This window comes from Jaculus jaculus, chromosome 1, assembly GCF_020740685.1.
Source record: "Jaculus jaculus isolate mJacJac1 chromosome 1, mJacJac1.mat.Y.cur, whole genome shotgun sequence".
In the NCBI taxonomy this organism is placed as follows: Eukaryota; Metazoa; Chordata; class Mammalia; order Rodentia; family Dipodidae; genus Jaculus; species Jaculus jaculus.
The window spans coordinates 142,432,146-142,451,774 of NC_059102.1; the positions used below are offsets into that span (position 1 = coordinate 142,432,146).

Consider the following 19,629-nt stretch of genomic DNA (forward strand, 5'->3'; position numbering starts at 1 on the left):
TTTCTATCTTGAGTAAATAGATGGCTATTTATTTCTCCCCAGGGAAAAAGTTTCAATAGCACTCAAGGAGATACTTGTTTAAGGTTGGAGGTGAGCAGCTTTTATAATTATTCCAAGTGGGGCATTTGTCAAATGAAGTTTTATTTTTATTTTCCACTCACAGTGCCAGATTGGCCTCTCTTTTTGGAATGGATCAGACAACTACAGGCCATGGAAATGAATTCTTCCAGTACACAGCCCCAAAACAGCCTAAGAAAAGCCAGGGAACAGCAGCAACAGGTAAGTTAGGTGTAAGAATTGTTTCTTAAGAGACAAGCAGCCTTTCAAAAGTGGCATGCTGTGATAGTTAAAATTGATTGTCAAATTGGTAGGATCTAGAATCACCTAGGAGACAATCCTCTGGGTCTGTCTATGAGGTAGTTTTAAGACTGAATTAACTGAGGTGGGAAGACTCACTCTGAATGTGGGTGGCGGGTGGTACTGTCCCATAGGCTGATGTCTCAGACTGAATAAAAAGGAGAAAGAAAGGGCTGGAGAGGTGGCTTAGTGGTTAAGGCACTTGCCTCCAAAGCCAAAAGACCTTGGCTTGATTTCCCAGGACTCACATAAGCCAGATGCACAAGGTGGTGCATACGTATGGAGTTCATTTGCAGTGGCTGGAGACCCTGGCACGCCCGTTCTTTCTTTCTCTCTGCCTCTTTTTCACTCTCTCAAATAAATAAAAAGCAAATTAAAAAAAAGGAGAAAACAAGTAGAATAGCAGTGTCATAGCATTAGGTTGATGGGATGAACTTTCAAACCAGACACGGTTTATAGGAGGAAAGGCTTATTTGATGCTTAAAGATCCAGGGGAAGTTCCATAATGGCAAAAGAAGATGGCTCCCTTTCACAGGTCCACACAGAGAGAAATACCACCACCAGCACCATAAGGAACTGCACGCCAGGAACCCCAGACAGAGCTTAAGCACTCTGCATACCTTAGGCTGGAATTCCAGGTCTGGCCCCACACCTTAGGGCTGGAACCTAGCATCTGCTCACAGTGGTACCTCTTCCAGCCAGGCAGCTAGAAATCCAAGAAGCTTTAATAAAACTGAATCTATTAGTGGACATGCATTCAAACTACCACAAGCAGCATCCGTCTCTTTCTGCTTCCTGACTGCAGCCACGATGTGACCATCTGCTTCAAACTCCTGCTGCTGTGCTTTCCCCTGCCACAGTGGACTGGACCCACCAACTGAACCGAAGTGAACCCTGTACTCCTCAAGTCATCAAGTATTGTGTCATAGCAATGGGTCAAGTAATTAATACACATGCTAAGTCACCTGTCCTCTACCAGTCAGCCTAAATTCCTCACCAGTGGTGTCTGTATCTAAGCTCTGGGATCCTGAGTTCCAGCAGCTAAATATTTCCCATTCTTGGGAAGTTTGTAAGCAAGTTCTGCTGCTGCTATGGGTACTACTGCCAAAACTGCCCAAGGTACTTGAAGTGGGCATTAGCCAATGTTTTGGTGAGAAGGAAGAGCCACCTTTTACTTCTTTCACCTAGTTGCTGTGTGCTGACAGTTCTTCCTAACTAGACAGTGGCAGGCATTATAATAAGTCCTGTGCCATTCATCTTGATAGACACAGCAGTCATCTGTTACATTAACATCTGCTGATGAAAGGAGAATGAGAGACTAATATTTCTAAAATGCATGTGTCATCTTGTGCTTATGTGGGCCTTGAGGAATCAAACCTGGGTCCTTTGGTTTTGCAGGTAGGCGCCTTCCTGCTAAACCATCTCTACCGAGTATACCTTTTTATTTTTAACTTTATTATTTTTTTATTTTGAGAGAGAGAAAGGTAGATAGAATGGGCACACCAGGGCCTTAAGCTGCTGCCAGCGAACTCCAGATTCATGTGCCACTATGTGCATTTGGCTTATGTCGTCTTAGGGACTTGAACCTGGGTCCTTTGACTTCGCAGGCAAGCGCCTTACCCTCTAAGCCATCTCTCCAGCCCCTGAATACACTTTTTAAAAAATAATATTTATTTGAGAGAGAGAAAGAGAGACTATGGGTGCACCAGGGATTCTTGCCATTGCATACAAACTCCAGATGCATGTGCCAAATTGTGCATCTGGCTTCTATGTGGTTTATTATAGAATCGAACCTAGGTCTGCAGGCATTGCAAGCAATTACCTTTAAACACGGATCCATCTCTCATCCCAAGCTTTGTTTTCTTAATAAATTTTTATTTATTTTCAAGCAGAGAAAACAATATGAGTGGACACGCCAGGGCCTCTTGCCACTGCAAAATACTCCAGTTGCATGTGCTACTTTGTGCATCTGGCTTTATGTGAGTACTAGGGATTTGAACCTGGGCCATCATGCTTTGTAAGCAAGCACCTTTAACTTCTGAGCCATTTCTCCAGCCCTGAAGTCCACCTTTAAAAAATATATATATATTTATATGTGCTCTTTGATTGTTCTGGAGTGCACCAATTAGGTAAGACTGGCTAGCCAGTGAGCTCCAAGGAAAAGCCTGTCTCCGTGTGCTAGATTTCAAGTGCACATCACCATGCTCAAAATGTTCAGGTGGATTCTTGGGATCAAACTCAGGTACTCATGCTTGCAAGGCAACTACTCCACGGATAGCTAATCTCACCAAGCCTCTGTAATTTTTCTTTTGACAGCATAAACTCAGGTGTGATTAAAAGTGCCAGCGTGGTGTGGTGGCACTTATCTTTAATCCTACACTCAGGAAGCTGAGGTAGGAGGATCACTGTGAGTTTGAGGCCAGCCTAGGTTATTGAGTGAGTTTCACGTTAGTCTGGGCTACAGTGGGACACTGCCTTAAAAAAAAAAAAAAAGAAAGAAAGAAAAAAAAAAAAACCACAAAAAATGCTAGAAACAAAAAAACATTGCTAGAAGGAAATTATATAGAATATTGGACACTACCCAAATATATAAAAAACATACTCCTGGGACTAGGCAGATAGTTCAGCAGTTAAAGGTACTTGCTTGCACAGCCTTCTTGCCCAAGTTCAATTCCTCAGTACCCACATAAAACTAAACACAAAAAGTGGCACATATATCTGGTGTTCATTTGCAGCAGCAAGACACCATGGTGTGCCCAAACACACATACACATGTGAAAAAAAAAGTGTTCTTATTAGGAACTAAGAACAAGGCCAGACATATATTATATCATAGTCCATACAACCTCAAATACTGTTTTGTCTTGTTGAGGCAAACCCAACAGACTGACTTTTTTTTAAAAAAAAAAATCTTATTCATTTATTTGAGAGAGAGAGAATGGGTGTGCCAGGGCCTCCAGCCATTGGAAACGAACTCCAGATGCATGCGGTCCCTTGTGCATCTGGCTTATGTGGGTCCTGGAGAGTCAAACCAGGATCCTTTGGCTTTGTAGGCAAACCCCTTTAACTGCTAAGCCATCTCTCCAGTCCCCCCCCCGCCTTTTATGCGAGAGAGAGAGAGAGAGAAAGAGAGAGAGAGAGAGAGAGAGAGAGAGAGAGAGGAAAGAGAATTGGTGCACCAGGGATTCCAGCCACTGCAATCAAACTCCAGATCCATGTGCCACCTTGTGTGCATGTCCAACCTTATGGGCTTGCATCACTTTGTGTGTCTGGCTTATATGGGACCTGGGTCCTTCAGCTTTTCAGGCAAGTGCCTTAACTGCTAAGTCATCTTTCCAGCCCATCAAATACTTCCTATTCCCTTGCAGAAAATATTTGCAGATCTATTTCAAATCTTATTTGTAACTTTTAGCAACTTTGCTGTGAATTACTTACCTTGTTTTCCAATCATAATCTGACCATATTTCTAGCAAACTGTGATTTTATATCCCCCCCCCAACATTTCTGTATCAGCAATGAGCTTCTGACTCACTTTAAACAATTTGAGTGAATAGGTGTAGAAAAAAAAAAGAACCATCTTTAGTTCTTACCTAATGAAATAACTTGATTTTTTTTTTAAGTCAGAAAACAACAGCTATACACTTTTAAGGGAGAACCATAAAGCATTTAAACCTTTAAAAAGATACTTTATAGGCACTTACAAATAAATCAAGTAGCAATACAGGACACCCTATTTTTTCAAGGAAAATTTATGTAAGAAATCCTTTTGGGAAAATGGCTATAGCATGTTTCTGCAGTCTCTTCCAATTTCAATATCAAAGCCCAATTAGATATAATTTAAAGAACCCTAATTCTGTGGATAATATTTATAATAAAACCAGGTAAAAGGTTACCCCATGAACCTTCTACTATAAGCAGTAACGGATGAATACTCATAGCCACAAGGCTTGCATGATGCCAACGTTTGTTTTAAAACCTAGTGTTATTCTGTAGCACTTGGAAAAGTTAGTAATGGGCGTGCTTTAAATATTATCCTCAATTTCCTGTGTCAGAAGTAAGAGAAAGGGAAATAACTTCACTTGTTTTTGAATCCTAGCTGTCAGTATTCAAAGGAGAAAAAGTGGCTGGAATATGGCCATAGTTGGAAGGCAATGCTTCTTGCCCACCCTGAGACTTCTGTGTGTGGTGTAGGGCCTGGGACTTGGAGTCATGTTCTGGTCTCCTCTCACTGTGTAAGAGGTTGGGCACTTAGATTGTTTTCTCACCACTGCACAGGGTCATAGCCTGTTCTGTGGATCAGATGAGGATTATCGTAATGAAAGTATTATAATACTGCTGTAAAGTATAAAGAACTTTGAGGCTAGTTTAGAGGCTTAAAGTAAAGCAAGAAATTAATAAAACATTTGTTTTCTTCATTTTCAGGAAACCAGACAACAACAAAACCAACACCAGCTACCACAGGCACTTCCACAGTGCTGGTTGCAACAGCAGTCCATGCTTACCGCTAGTAAGTAACTGAGAGGGGAAGCTCTCTGGAATTTGGTGGCAGGGAAAGAAAGAGTACAGTTCAGCTTCTGTCTTCTCCAAAAGCCTGTGTTCATTTTGCAGACTGGTTACTCAGCCCTTCTACAGACAAGGCATCAGTAACATTTTAACCTTTCAGTAGAGGTTTCGCCTGTGAAAGTAGCACAGCCATTATCTTGTCTACTGTCTTTAAGTGTTTATACCTGCAGCAGCTACCTTTTTAAATTCTCAAGGAAAGCTACTCCCGATAGATCATGAATAATAGATATGTAAAGGAGAAAGAGGCTGTGTAAGAGTTTAAGATTAACAAGTGCTCACTTCTTTCCTTTTCTACAAAGTGACTAGTCATGCCAGAAAACAAAGGCTGGTTCTACATAGTTTAGAAGATATTAATATCTGTTGTTTTCTTGCTTCAATAGTGTAAATGGTCAATATGCAAAGCAGGGCAAATTTGGTGCTGCTCTCCTGGGGAACCACGCAGCCAGAGAGGTGAGATGTCCCAGATCTGATACATGTATAGGTGTCCCAAATATTACCAGGGATCTGGTGTTTTAAACCTGGGCTTAGTCAGGTGTGGTAGTACATGCCTTTAATCCCAGCATTCAGGACGCTGAGGTAGGAGTTCAAGGTTAGTCTGAGCTACAGTGAGACCATGCCTCAAAAAACAATGTAAAAGAAAAAAAAAACCAAAAAACCCTGGGCTTACTCAGTGTCACATATATCAGAGGATTAGAACAATTGTCAATGTTTACTGTGAATGTTGTCTCACCTTGCTTGCCATTACGCATTAAAACAAATCTAGCCACTTAAGATGTTTAGTTTAGGCATTTCCTTTGTGATATAGTCCTAGGGTAAGAATTGGAGAGCTTTGGAGTAAACTGCTTATCATGAACACCCTTTTGTTGGGTAGTTAATGGACATTTATTGTACTGCTTAGTGTATTATGTCTTAATGCTTGTATTAATAACCAGTGTTTATCCTTTGAAAGTCTGAAGATAAGATTGGACAGTTGATCACAGCATACTAGTTCAGTTCAAAAAGTTCATATGACTAAAATCCTTGAGACTGACTCCTTGAGTGGGTTGTATCCAGTTTCAAATGCTCCAGAATATTTTGAATGTCGCTGAGATAAACATAAGAAATTTCTAGCTTTGCAGAGGTCCAAAGAACAGGGAGCCCCTACTCCTTGGAGATTACTAACACAGAGATTAGTTTTCTTTTTTTCTTTTTTTTTTTTGGTTTTTCCAGGTAGAGTCTCACTCTAGCCCGGGCTGAGCTGGAATTCACCGTGGAGTCTCAGGGTGGCCTTGAACTCACGGCAATCCTCCTGCCTCTGCCTCCTGAGTGCTGGGATTAAAGGTGTGTGCCACCACGCCCGGCAGCTTAGTTTTCTATGGTAATTAATACAATGGACAATACTCTTAAAACTGAAAATTTAGCTATGGAAAATTTGAAACACACGTTTAAAAACTGGAACTTAAATAGTAGATACACATATTCATTAACAAGCTTTAACAGTTATTAATCTTTTATCTCTGACCCCATGCTCTCTTTTTTTCCACTCACATAATTTTGAGTAAACGTCAAGCACACAATTTTTTGTTGTTGTTTTTTGTTTTGAGGTAGGGTTTGTTGTAGTCCAGGCTGATGTGGAATTCACTATGTAGTCTCAGGGTGGCCTCAAACTCATGGTGATCCTCCTGCCTCTGCCTCCAAGTGCTGGGATTAAAGGCGTGCACCACTATGCCTAGCTCCCAGCACACAATTTTTATTTTTATTTTTTATTTAATTTTAAAAAATTTTTCATTTATTTATTTGAAAGCGATGGACAGAGAGAGAGAAAGAGGCAGATAGAAAGAGAGAGAGAGAAAATGGGCATGCCAGGGCCTCTGGCCACTGCAAACAAACTCCAGACGCATGCACCACCTTGTACATCTGGCTCATGTGGGTACTGGTGGGTAGAACCTGGGTCCTTAGGCTTCACAGGCAAGTCCTTAACCACTAAGCAATCTCTCCAGCTCCCCATCCCCATTTTCTATGATAGATAGAACTTGCAGAACTAAGGACATAGAGACCTTCCAGGTTTTTAGTCAGAAACCTGGGATCATCATACTCAACAATCCAAGCAGCTGAGAAGTATACTGACTCTTCATAAATATCCAATTCACCCCTGACAGCCTAGTCTGGAATTGAGCTGAGATGAGCCTCTCACTTTTTTTTTTTTTTAATCCTCACTCTAGTCCAGGCTGATCTGGAGTTCACTATGTAGTCTCAGAGTGGCCTCAAACTCACAGTTACCTCCTACCTCTGCCACCAGAGTGCTGGGATTAAAGGCTTGCGCCACCACGCCTGGCTTCTGCCTCTCACTTTGTCTAAGTAGAAAGGTGATAGGGTATATTCTTAGTTTGTGCTAGGTTCGATCCGCCAGCACTGCAAAAAGAGAAATGAAAAAAAAATCTGATATTTAGTGTAGTCACCTTCATAATTATAGTTAGATGTGGCTTGCTGGCTGTGGCTTCTACTGCTTCTACTGTGGCCTTACTGCTTCACTTTGCACCTTTGTGTTCTGGAGACAGCTGCTTTCCTTACCTCTGTGGGCTTCAGACTTTACTTCAGTAGCTTTCTTACCTCCCTCAGCCTTCACAGTTAGACTCTGAATTAGGCTTTGACTAACGGGAATGTTGTGGCTAGCTTGATCCTCCTTCCAGACCACTAAAACCTTCTCCACAGTAGTAACAAGGCCAGTTCAATTCATCACTGTGTGAGTAGTCACTGGAAGAGCACTTTTAATTTTCTTCAGGACGTTTCCAAGCCAGGCATGGTTTATACATGCCAGTAATCATGATTATTCCAGAGTCTGAGGTAGGAGGATGACTTGAACCTATGAGTTGGAGACCAGACCAATCAACACAGCAAAAAAGAACCAATCAAGAAAGAGAAGAAGCCAAGTATGGTGGTGCATGACTTTAATCCCAGCACTTGGGAGGCAGAGGTAGGAGGATTGCCAAGAGTTCAGGGTCAGCCTAGAATTACAGAGTGAGTTCCCGATCAGCCTGGGCTAGAGTGAAACCCTACCTCAAAAAAAAAACAAAGCAAAAAGGAAAAAAAAAAAAAAAAAAGAGGGAAAGAAGAGGAGAGGAGACTCTTGTGGTTTTAATGTGCATTAAGTTCTTTTTTTTTCTTTTCTTCTTTTTTTAGGCTCTGGGGATTGAACACATGCTCTAGCCTGAGAAATATATATATTCTCTACCCCTTATCTAGAATTCTGTACTAAGAAAATTACCCTTGAAAAATAAAGGCAATACGTTTTCAAGCAAATCAAAGCTGAAAGAATCCATTACCAGCAGATTCATACACAGGGGGCATTAAAAGAAATTCACTAGGTTGAAGGAAATGTATGTCCATAGCTTCCAGAAGGTGTGGAGAAAGTTCATCAAAGTGATAGTGATATTGCTTCTAACTAGACACAATTTGAATGTCCATAAGCAGGAAAATGGACACACAGATTGTGATATATTCATGTAATAAAATACATGGCAATAGAAAAGAACCAAGTCCTGGTGAATGAAGTAATCTTACATGTACTGTAAGTGAAAAATCAAGACACTATGATCCCACTGACATGAATTTAGTGAATTAATCAGTGATAGAAGTCACTCAAGGATAGGTAGGAATTACTTATAGGGAGGGACATGCAGAAGCTTTGTAGGGGATGGGAAACACTGGTTTTCTCACTCTGGTGGCCACACAAATATGTGAAATATAGAGTTTTACATTTAAGATTCGTCTACTTTATAGTTTTCCCTCAAATTGCAAAAGGTTTGTTTGCTTTTTTGTGTGTGACAGGGTTTCACTCTGTAGGCCACACTGGTCTGGAACTCACTACATAGACTAGGATGGCCTCATATTCTTTGGCAGTCCTCCTGTCTCAGCCTCTCACATGCTAGGATTGTAGGCAGGCGCACCACTGTGTCTGGTTCTTTTAAGTAACAAGTCACCTCTTAGTCACCCCTCTTATGGATTAAAATAAAGATGTTATTAATTATAGTTAGATAATATGGCCAGAATGAGAAAAGACAAAATGTGTAGTGAAATGTTAGAATTCAAAATCTAAACTTAAGAGATGAACAGAGGTTTGAGGTTTGTAGCTGTTTGAAGCACAACCTATGTCTTAGAGGTGACTCTATTACCTTTTAATGTCTGTTTTCTTTTCCTTCTCATTTGGTTTGACTACAGTATAGGATTCTTCTTTATATCAGCCAGCAACAACCAGTTACTGTTGCTAAGATTCATCTGAACTTTGAGCTGATGGTAAGATTTCCTCATATTGAAGTCATTAGCCCCTTTGGGTTAGGTTTGTGGGATAGATGGGCCCAAATACACCCAGTAGAAGTGAGATCCCCTGACTGTTCAGTCCTGGGTGTCAGTAAACAAAACGTTTTAGAAAGGTCTTTTAGCTGCCTTTGGGAATGTGGGATAAGTATGGAGGTGTAAGGGAAGAAAAGATTCCTGAAGCTCTTTTTGAGTCCACCTGAGTGGACTTTCTGAGCTGAGGCTGTCAGATTTACTCTCTGTGTTGATTATGCTTGAATTACCCAACATGTTTTCTTTTCTCAGGTTCGTCCCAATAACTATAGCACCTTTTATGATGACCAGAGGCAGAACTGGTCCATCATGTTTGAGTCAGAGAAGGCTGCTGTGGAGTTCCACAAACAGGTGATATCTTATTCATTCCCCTGCAAAGGCATAGCACTTACTTGAGGTCTCCTTGCATTTTAGGAAATAATATGGCAAATCTATAACTGCTATATTTTGTTAGTAACAAGGATAAAAATACCTGCTAAATTTGTCACTTTAAATTATTGTGTTTCAGAACAGTGTAGAAATACTTGCTAAAATTGCCTAATGAGATATTTAAAGCAGAAAATGGCTATAAGCTTACTTGATTAAAGCATCTTCTTTTTTTTTTCGAGGTAGGGTTTCACTTTGTACTCTCAGGGTGATATTGAACTCATGCAATCCTCCTACCTCTGCCTCCTGAGTGCTGGGATTAAAGGTGTGCGCCACCACGCCCAGCCTTAAAGCATCTTTTGCTGCATAACTTTTTTAAGGAATAAATGAGACTTTTAAAAATAGTGTAGCAGGGGGCTAGGAAGATGGGTCAGCAGGTAAATGTGCTTGCTTGTAAAGCCTGCTAGCTCAGGTTCAATTCTCCAGCTACCCACATAAAGCCAGGCAGGCATTCATTTGCAGTGGCACGAAACCCTGGTATGCCTATATACACAGAAAAATAAGTAAATAAATAATTTTTTTTAGAAAATATTTTATTGGGCTGGACAGATTTCTTAGTGGTTAAGGCACTTGCCTGCAAAGGCTGATGGCCCAGGTTCAGTTTCCCAGTACCCACATAAAGCCAGATACACAAGGTGACACACACATCTGGAGTTCATTTGCAGTGGCTAGAAGCCCTGGTACCCCTATTTGCTCTCTATCTGCCTTTTTCTCTCATTCATAAATAAAATAATTTTTAAAAATTTATTTTTATTTTTTAGAGAGAGACAGAGAGAGGAGAGATAGAGAATTGGTGCACCAGGGCCTCAGCTACTGCAGTTGAACTCCAGATGCTTGTGCCACCTAATGGGCATGTGAGACCTTGCACTTGCCTCACCTTTGTGCATCTGGCTAATGTGGGATCTTGAGAGTAGAACATGGGTCCTTGGGCTTTGCAGGCAAGTGCCTTAACCAGTAAGCCATCTCTCCAGACAAGATGAAATATTTTTTAAAATATTAGGAAATTGGGCTTGAGGGATGGCTGAGTGGTTAAGGCACTTGCCTGCAAAAACCAAAGGACCTAGCTTCGATTCCCCAGAACCCTCGTAAGCCAGATGCATAGGGTTGTGGTGCATGCATCTGGAGTTTGTTTGCAGTGGCTGGAGGCCCTGGTGCACCCATTCTCTCCCTCCCTCCCTCTCTCTCTCTCTCTCTCTCTCTCTCTCTCTCTCTCTCTCTCTCTCTGTCTGAAAGAAATAAAAACAATTAGGAAATAATATGGCGAATCTATAACTGCCATATAAATTTAAAAAATTATTTATTTATTTGTGTGAGAGAGTGATAGGGAGAGATTGGGCATGCCAGGGCCTTTGGTCCCCGCAAACGAACTCCAGACACAGGCACTACCTTGTGCATAACTTAACTGCTAAGCCATCTCTCCAGCCTTAAAGTACTTATTATTTGTTAAATATTTATTAAAACAATTTATTTATGTGAGAGAGGGAGAAAGAGGCAGAGAGAGAGAGTGTGTGTGTGTATGTGTGGGCCCTCTAGGACTTCTTGCCACTGCAGAAACATTCCAGATACATGCACCACTTTGTGCATCTGGCTTTATGTGGATACTGGGGAATCAATCCTGGGCCATCAGGCTTTGCAAACAAATGCCTTTAACCACTGAGAAATCTCTCCAGCACTAATTTTTTAAAAAGTAAGTAAAATATAGTGTTGCAAAAGAATTGTTTTAAGTATCACATATTTAATACAGAAAATGTAGAAACACATTAAAAATTAATTATAGCCTTACCATCTAAAGTAACCCCTATTAACATACTATATTACTTTTCTCTATGCATAATAAATGTATGCATGTTCCTTTGAAAGTTCCAATATTTTGCTTATTTTATTAGCCTTTAAAAAATTATTTATTTATTTATTTATTTGAGAGTGACAGAGAGAGAAAGAGGCAGATGGAGAGAGAGAGAGAGAATGGGCGCACCAGGGCCTCCAGCCACTGCAAACGAATTCCAGATGCATGCGCCCCCTTGTGCATCTGGCTAACGTGGGTCCTGGGGATTCGAGCCTTGAACCGGGGTTCTTAGGCTCCACAGGCAAGCACTTAACTGCTAAGCCATCTCTCCAGCCCTATTTTGCTTATTTTAACTTTCCACCTATGAAAAACCATTTGGAAACATTTTTGAAGGCTGTGTAATATGGACATTGTCTATAATGTACTTGTCCCTTGAGAATTGAAACCTTGACTGTAGTAGAAGGTGGTTAGGGCATGAGGACAGAGCCTCTGCATATTTATTTTTACTTCTCACATGCAGGGCTAAGTTCTCTTTGTGTTACCCTATTTAATTTTCATAATCATTCTATAAGATATGCAAAGCTCTTTTCTTCATTTGTTAGTGGGAAGTGATGGGTTATTTGGCTAAGGTCAGAATTAAAAACTGGCAGGGCCTGGATCTGTATTCAGACACCAGAGCTATAGTCTTTGGCACCTTGATTCCTATTACACACTTTGGAATGCTTCACTTCTAACCCTTTAATCTGTGTGTTGGTGGGTAGAGGTATTTGAGATTGAGTATCAACAATGAGCACTTGCTCATTCCATGCTACTGTTTTTATCTTGCAGGTTTGCATTGCCAAGTGTAACAGCACTTCTTCCTTGGATGCAGTGCTCGCTCAGGACCTCGTTGTGGCAGAGGGCCCTGCAGTTGAAGTTGGAGATTCTTTGGAAGTAGCCTATACTGGCTGGCTCCTTCAGAACAATGCACTGGGCCAGGTAAGATGATGTTATCTGCAAACTCTTTTGTAATTTAAATGGTCTTTTTTTGTGGCTGGGATGAAATACCTGACCAAAAGCAGCTTATGGAAGGAAAGGAGTTTAATTCAGTTTACAGTTTTGAGAAGAAGTCCAAAATGGTGTGCACAGCATGTCAGGAGCAGGAAACCAATGTCATAATGTTACATCAGCAGGGAGGAATAGAGAGCTAGCTCCATCCTTTTAATACAGTCCAGGAACCCAGCCCTATGGGGTGGTACCACCTACAATTAGGGTAGGTGCTTCCATCTCAACCAGTCCAATCTAGAAAATCCTTCACAGACACACATGACTGGATATTTAGTTCCATGGTGAGTCTAAATCTCACCAAGTTGACAACTAGAGATTAACAGCATAAAGGCTGTTCACATGGAGGGCATTGTTACCACGACTTGTTGCTCTTGGTAAGTAGAAATCATTTGGAAAGCTTGCACCTGTCACTACAACTGCTTTTAGAGCATGTTCATGGAGAACTGTGTGAAACCTGCTCAGTGCCATTCTCTTGCTTCTACTTAAGGCAAGTGGAAACCAGTTTCCCTAGTATCATTCATGTGTGTGTTTTGTCCTGCCATGCCAGTTTTAAACTTGAATATATTCTTTTTTTTTTTTTTTTAGCTAGTGAGTTCTTTTTTTTTTTGAATACACTCTTATGGGATTAGGCCTTAACTTTATTATTATTTCTTTTAATTTTTTTCTTTTTGCTTATTCTTTACTTATTTATTTGAGGGTGACAGATGGAGAAATAGGGAGAGAGAAAGAGAGAGAGAGAGAGGGAGTGCATGTGTGTACACGCATGCCAGGGCCTCCAGCCACTACAAAGGAGCTCCAGATGCATGCGCAACCTTGTGCATCTGGCTTACATGGGTAATGGAGAATCGAGCCTCCAACCAGAGTCCTTAGGCTGTACTGGCAAGTGCTTAACCACTAAGCCATCTCTCCATCCCTTTAAAACATTTTTTTTTCTTTTTTTTAAATTTAATTTTTATTAACATTTTCCATGATTATTAAAAAAATCCCATGATAATACCCTCCCTCCCCCCCCCCCCCACACTTTCCCCTAAAAAAATTTTTTTTTAAGTGTGTGTGTGTATTTGGGCAAACCAGGGGTCTCTTGCTGGTGCAAACGAACATTCACTCGGCTTTACATGAATGGTTGGGGAATTGAACCTGGGCCAACAACCTTTGCAACCCAGCACCTCTAGCTGCTGAGCCATCTTCCTAGTCCCATTATAACAACTTTTAACCATCTTTACAGATTTTCCATTTTATCTGACATTACAGTCCCTGTTCAAGAAGTACTAAGCCAGTAAATTGAATGTTATAAGGATTATAATTGTTTTTGAAATTAGTTGATCTCATTTACTTTATCACATTGCAGGTTTTTGACTCTACTGTTAATAAAGATAAGCCATTTCGCCTGAAATTAGGATCAGGAAAAGTTGTCAAGGTAAAGGCCTGTTTTGGGACCTAGATTAAATTTTGTAGCATTTCTAATCTGTATCTTCTGAGAGTCTGGAAATGATTGGTTGAAAGTAGGAGGGCAAGGTGTTCTGTGTGCTACATGCATTTGGGATAGATTTATGCATATTAAAGGTGAGTACATTTGTTTTCTTAGTCCCATCCTTTATTTTTCAGCCTGTGACTCTGAGGAAATTATTGTATCTTAGCAAAGGAAAGGTAAAAGTATTTCTTTTTTTGTTTTTTTGAGGTAGGGCCTCACTCTATCCCTGGAATTCACTATGGAGTGTCAGGGTGGCCTCGAACTCACGGCATTCCATCTACCTCTGCCTCCCTAGTGCTGGGGTTAAAGGCGTGCACCACCACGCTCGGTGGTAAAAGTATTTCTTTCAGAAATGTGTTGTAGTGGGTTGATTAAAGGCGTGTACCACCATGCTCGGTGGTAAAAGTATTTCTTTCAGAAATGTGTTGTAGTGGGTTGATTAAAGGCATGTACCACCACGCTCGGTGGTAAAAGTATTTCTTTCAGAAATGTGTTGTAGTGGGTTGATTGTCTGATTTGCTTTGCAACTGGGCCTAGAATATGAAGATGTGGGTTCAAAGTTGTGAATTTTGCCTTTACTTACTCTGCAGGTTATATAAAATGACTACTTTGCACATGTTTGTCATCTTTGGTGTCAGGACCTATTAATATACTGTGCTGCATTCATTTACCCATGTTGCAGAAAAATTTCTTCAATGTTTTGCTTGTTGCTTTCCCTAGAATTCTTTGGAGACATTTTCCTATCCGTAGCTAAGTCATGATCCTAACTGAACAACTTTCCAGTTGTATGTTCTGGAGGCTAGGTACTTAGCCTCCAGAAGCCTCTGCTTTCTCATTTATGAAATGGGGATGACTGGGGACTGTGAACATGGCCCAGAAGTTAAAGGCACTTGCTTGCAAAGCCTGCCAGTCTGGGTTCAGTTCCCCAGTACTCAAGTAAAAGCCAGATGCACCAAGTGGTACATGAGTTTGGAGTGAACTTGCAGTAGAATGGGGGTAATCAATCATAAGATTATTTTGAGGGTGAAACAAGCATGTAAAACATTTAACTGCAGCATTCTGAAAATGTGATAACTTGTACTTTTCTCTTATTTCTATTCCTCCTATTTTCTCTCATCATCCAAGTGTATCTCATCTAATCTTAGCTTTTATTTATTTGTTTGTTTCTTTTTCAATTTTTCTTTACATATATATGTTAAATTTATTTATTTGAGAGAAGGAAAGAAGCTGAGAGAGAGAGAGAGAATGGGCACACCAGGGCTTCCAGCCACTGCAAAAGAACTCTAGATGCTTGCGCCACCTTGTGCATCTGGCTTACATGGGTCCTGGGGAATCGAACCGAGGTTCTTTGGCTTTGTAGGCAAGTGCCTTAACCGCTAAACCATGTCTCCAGCCCTTTTTACTTATTTGAGAGAGAAATAGTCAGGGAAAGAGAGACAGAAAATGGGTGTGCCAGGGCCTCCAGCCACTGCAAATAAACTCCAGATGCGTGCACCACCTTGTGCAGCTGGCTTACATGGGTCCTGGGGAGGTGAACCTGTATCCTTTGGCTTTGCAGGCAAGTGCCTTAACTACTAAGCCATTTCTCCAGCTCCCTATTTATTTATTTTTGAGGTAGGATCTCACTCTAGCTCATTTACTATGTAGTCCCAGGAAGCCTTTGAGCTCATGATGATCCTCCTACCTCTGCCTCCTGTGTGCTGGGATTAAAGGTGTGCACCGCCATGCCCTGTCAGCTTTTATTTAGAAGTGGTATTCCAGATGTTCTTACAGCCAGTGCGTGATAGTTTCATGACCACAGAAGCATCAGTCATCTAAGCCTACAAAGGGGAACTGCAACCCTTGTCTTATACTTCGCTTTGCCTTCTGGAGTAATTTTGTTTAATTAGCTTTTCAATGTCTCTGATTCCCAAAGGGCTGGGAGAATGGACTGCTGGGCATGAAAAAAGGAGGAAAGCGGCTACTTATCATCCCTCCAACCTATGCTGCTGGCTCCGAAGGGGTGATAGGCTGGACACAGTCAGCAGACTCGATGCTGGTGTTTGAGGTGGAGGTCAGGCGGGTGAGTGAAACTGGGTTGTGCTTGCAAATCAGATTTTGAAAATATGGATTCCTTTTGAAATAGAGAAATGGTGTACCTGGAAAGAGCAACAAGCCTTAGAATATAACAAGCTGAACATGGTGGTGCACACCTTTAATCCCAGCACTCAGGAGGCAGAGGTAGGAGAATCACCCTGAGTTCAAGGCCACCTTGAGAATACATTGTAAATTTCAGGACAGCTTGGGCTAGAGTGAAACCCTACCTCAAAAAAACAAACAAACAAACATTTTTGTCACAAGTATGTATAACTCCTATAATAAAATAGCAACAAATTATGGTTAATTGATTTATCCTACTCCTTCCTCCCAAATGATCCTATAAACATTAACTGGGATTATTAGGTGGTGTAGTCAGCTTCATGTTGTTGCGCTGAACATCCCACCAGACACAGTTTATGGGAGGAAGGGATTTAGTCCAGGCTTACAGATCCAGAGGAAGTTCCCAATGGTGGAAGAAGCGAATGCCCTTTCAGAGACCCCAGCAGAGACAAAAACAAGCAGCTGATCCAGGCTGACCTGGAATTCACTATGTCATCTCAGGATGGCCTTGAACTCCTGTCTATCCTCCTGCCTGTGCTTCCCAAGAGCTGGGATTAAAAGTGTGTACCACCACATCCAGTTATGGGCACATCTTTTATCCAACAATTTAACTTCAAGGAATTTATACTTTGGAAATATTTAAGATTATGTGCAAAAATCTAGACAAAAGCTGTTCACTAATGCATTGTGATAGAAATAAGATGACTGTCTGAAAATGAGCATTTGGTGAAATATGTCTTTTAATCTCATATTTGTTTCTTCTGTTCCAAAATTCCTTTGAGCAGTGTTTCTTGGAGAGTATAGCAGTCAAGGGCCTGACCATTGAAATTGAGACATGCTAGTTAGTAGTTAAAAATAATGTAAATTGGGCAGGAGAGATGGCTTAGTGGTTAAGGTGCTTTCCTGTGAAGCCTAAGGACCTAGGTTTGATTCTGCAGTACCTGCATAGGCCAGATGCACAAGGTAGCCCATGTGTCTGGGGTTCTTTGCAGTGGCTAGAGGCCCTGGTGTGCCTATTCTTTTTCTCTCTGCCTCTTTCTCTCTCTCAAATAAATAAATAAAAGTTATTATTATTATTATTATTATTAGGTTTTTCGAGGTAGGGTCTCACTCTGGTCCAAGCTGGCCTGAAATTAACTATGTAGTCTCAGGGTGGCCTTGAACTCTTGGCGATCCTCCTATCTCTGCCTCCCAAGTGCTGGGATTAAAGGCAGGCGTGCGCCACCACGCCCAGCTTTAAGTTATTATTTAGTCATATTATGTTAATAGATCAGCAAGTGAGCAAAGCAGGTTACAAAACTATGGCCCTATTTTTGTAAAAAAATATACCTGCATACACCTATACTTACAGTTAATATAATGGTAGTTGAATTGCTTTTCTCTTTTTGTCTACATTTTTTGATAATGAACAGGTGATGGCTCGTATTATAAGAAATTAGTGAAATAAGGGCTGGAGGGATGGCTTAACAGTAAAGGCTTTTGCCCTCAAAGCCTAAGGACCCATGTTTGACTTGCCAGGTGCACAAGGTGATTTAAGGTCACACATGTGCACAAGATGGCACATGCTTCTAGAGTTCGGTTACAACAGCTGGAAGCCCTGACAGGCCAATTCTATCTCTCGCTCTCTCACTCTGATTAGCAAAAAAAAAAAAAGAGAAGTGAAGTGAGAGATTTGTGGAGAGGGAGAGATGTTTGTATTGTAGTCTCCCTGTGCTGATTTTTTCCCTAGGTGAAGGTGGCCAGAGATTCCGGCTCCGATGGACACAGTGTTAGTTCTCGGGATTCTGCGGCCCCTTCTCCCATACCTGGTCCTGACAGCCTCTCTTCTGAGCCTGTTGTGTTGCCACCCACAACAGTACCTTTCAAATCAGGGTAAGATACCAGGGCTGTATCATACGCTCATAGTGTTTATAGAAATAGTTCTTGGAGAGGTTCAAAAACAGGGATATAGTAATTTGAAATAATTGGAGAAAATGGGATCAGGAGAATGGGAAAAGTACTTGCGTGAGATTATTCTGATTAAGGACTAATTTTCTTAGTCTATAAAATTGCTAACTCAAATGAAAAGATCTGGAAAACTGAGCAAAGGGTATAAGTACAAAATATGTAGTCATGGAAAAATGTAATGTATTTGGATGGAAAAGTTGGTCAGCTTCTTTGGCATTCAAAGATTGTGCAAACCAACAAAGAGTTAAAATTTTGTGTTACAGCTATTCAGTTGGTGAACATTTTCAAAAGCAGTTTGTTAGCTAGGTGTGGTTGCGCACACCTTTAATCCCAGCACTTGAGAGGCAGAGGTAGCAGGATCACCGTGAGTTTGAGGCTATCCTGAGACTACATAGTGAATTCCAGGTCAGCCTTGGCCAGAGTGAAACCCTACCTCAAAAAACAAAAACAACAACAACAAAAAGCAGTTTGTTTACCTGGTACAGTCTAGGTTTATGATTATAGGTTTTGTTTTTATCTCAGGATGTCTTATTTGCTTTTAGGGAGCCAGCTCTTCATACCAAGTCTAACTCCCTCAGTGAACAGCTTACAGTCAATACAGTAAGTTGAGTCTGTCTCCCTCACCCCCAACATGCTAGATTTCATGTCTAACACATTGTTGAGTACCACTGATGTAGGCAAAAAATCAGTGGTTAGTTGATTCCTTTTCTCTTATTTGTGAGTCAATATAAGTTGGCCTGGGCTTTTATTATCAACAGACCTAAATGAAAATCTTGTTTCTTATAAGAATGTGGCCTTGAGAAAATGATCTAACTTCTCAGACCTCAGTTTCTTCATTGTTATAATGGAAATAATTTGCATAGCCCCCATAAAAACTTCTTGTGAAGATTAAAGATATTTGTAAAGCTTTGAGCTCAGAACCTTTGTAAAGTATGTCTTATAAGTAAGTGGTAGCCATGATTATTAATAGGAGAATGGCATTAGGTTATGGAGGAGGTCTCTGAAAGTGTACTTCCATTGTAGAAAAACCATTTTATTCACAAGGAAATGTACTTAATCCTAGGCTAATCTACTAGGTTTTCTTTCTCTGCTACTTATTCTCTGTGACCTTGAACAACTTAACTTTCTCTAAACCACAAATTTATTTCCTCATCTGCAAATGGAGATACTTTTTTTTTTTTTTTTTTTTTTGCCTTTTGAGACATGGTCTTATGTAGCCCAGGCTAGCTTTGAACTTACTATGTAGCTAACGATGATCTTGAACTCCTCCTGATACTTCTGCCTATACCTCCCAAATGCTGGGATTACAGGGGTGTACCACCATGTCACAAGAGATACTGATTTGTGAAGACAATAATGCTTAGGGAAGTTGTGCCTTACATATTATAACAGCTATGTGAGCATTAGTTCCTCCCATAATCACAGCTAATGCTTGCCTGTGTTTGTTTCATTCTGTCAGAGGAATCTGGAGCTTAGTCACCAGATTTGCTTCCGTTTCCTATCTCTATAATGAGTGGACCAGCATCCTGTCATAGCAAAACTTTGATTTGAATGCGTAGTGTAGTTT

The 19,629-nt window shown here is 40.8% G+C and overlaps 1 protein-coding gene across 1 annotated transcript in view; it reads left to right on the forward strand.

The window, feature by feature from the left end:
* Positions 1-19,629, forward strand: part of Fkbp15 (FKBP prolyl isomerase family member 15) — an 80,229-nt gene that overhangs the window by 18,377 nt on the left and 42,223 nt on the right. The window contains exons 4-13 of the mRNA XM_004662713.2: positions 164-279; positions 4,780-4,864; positions 5,301-5,370; positions 9,118-9,192; positions 9,499-9,597; positions 12,287-12,436; positions 13,854-13,922; positions 15,892-16,038; positions 17,845-17,987; positions 18,605-18,662. Coding sequence (XP_004662770.2) covers positions 164-279; positions 4,780-4,864; positions 5,301-5,370; positions 9,118-9,192; positions 9,499-9,597; positions 12,287-12,436; positions 13,854-13,922; positions 15,892-16,038; positions 17,845-17,987; positions 18,605-18,662 — 1,012 coding nt within the window. The remainder of the gene's footprint in view (positions 1-163; positions 280-4,779; positions 4,865-5,300; positions 5,371-9,117; positions 9,193-9,498; positions 9,598-12,286; positions 12,437-13,853; positions 13,923-15,891; positions 16,039-17,844; positions 17,988-18,604; positions 18,663-19,629) is intronic.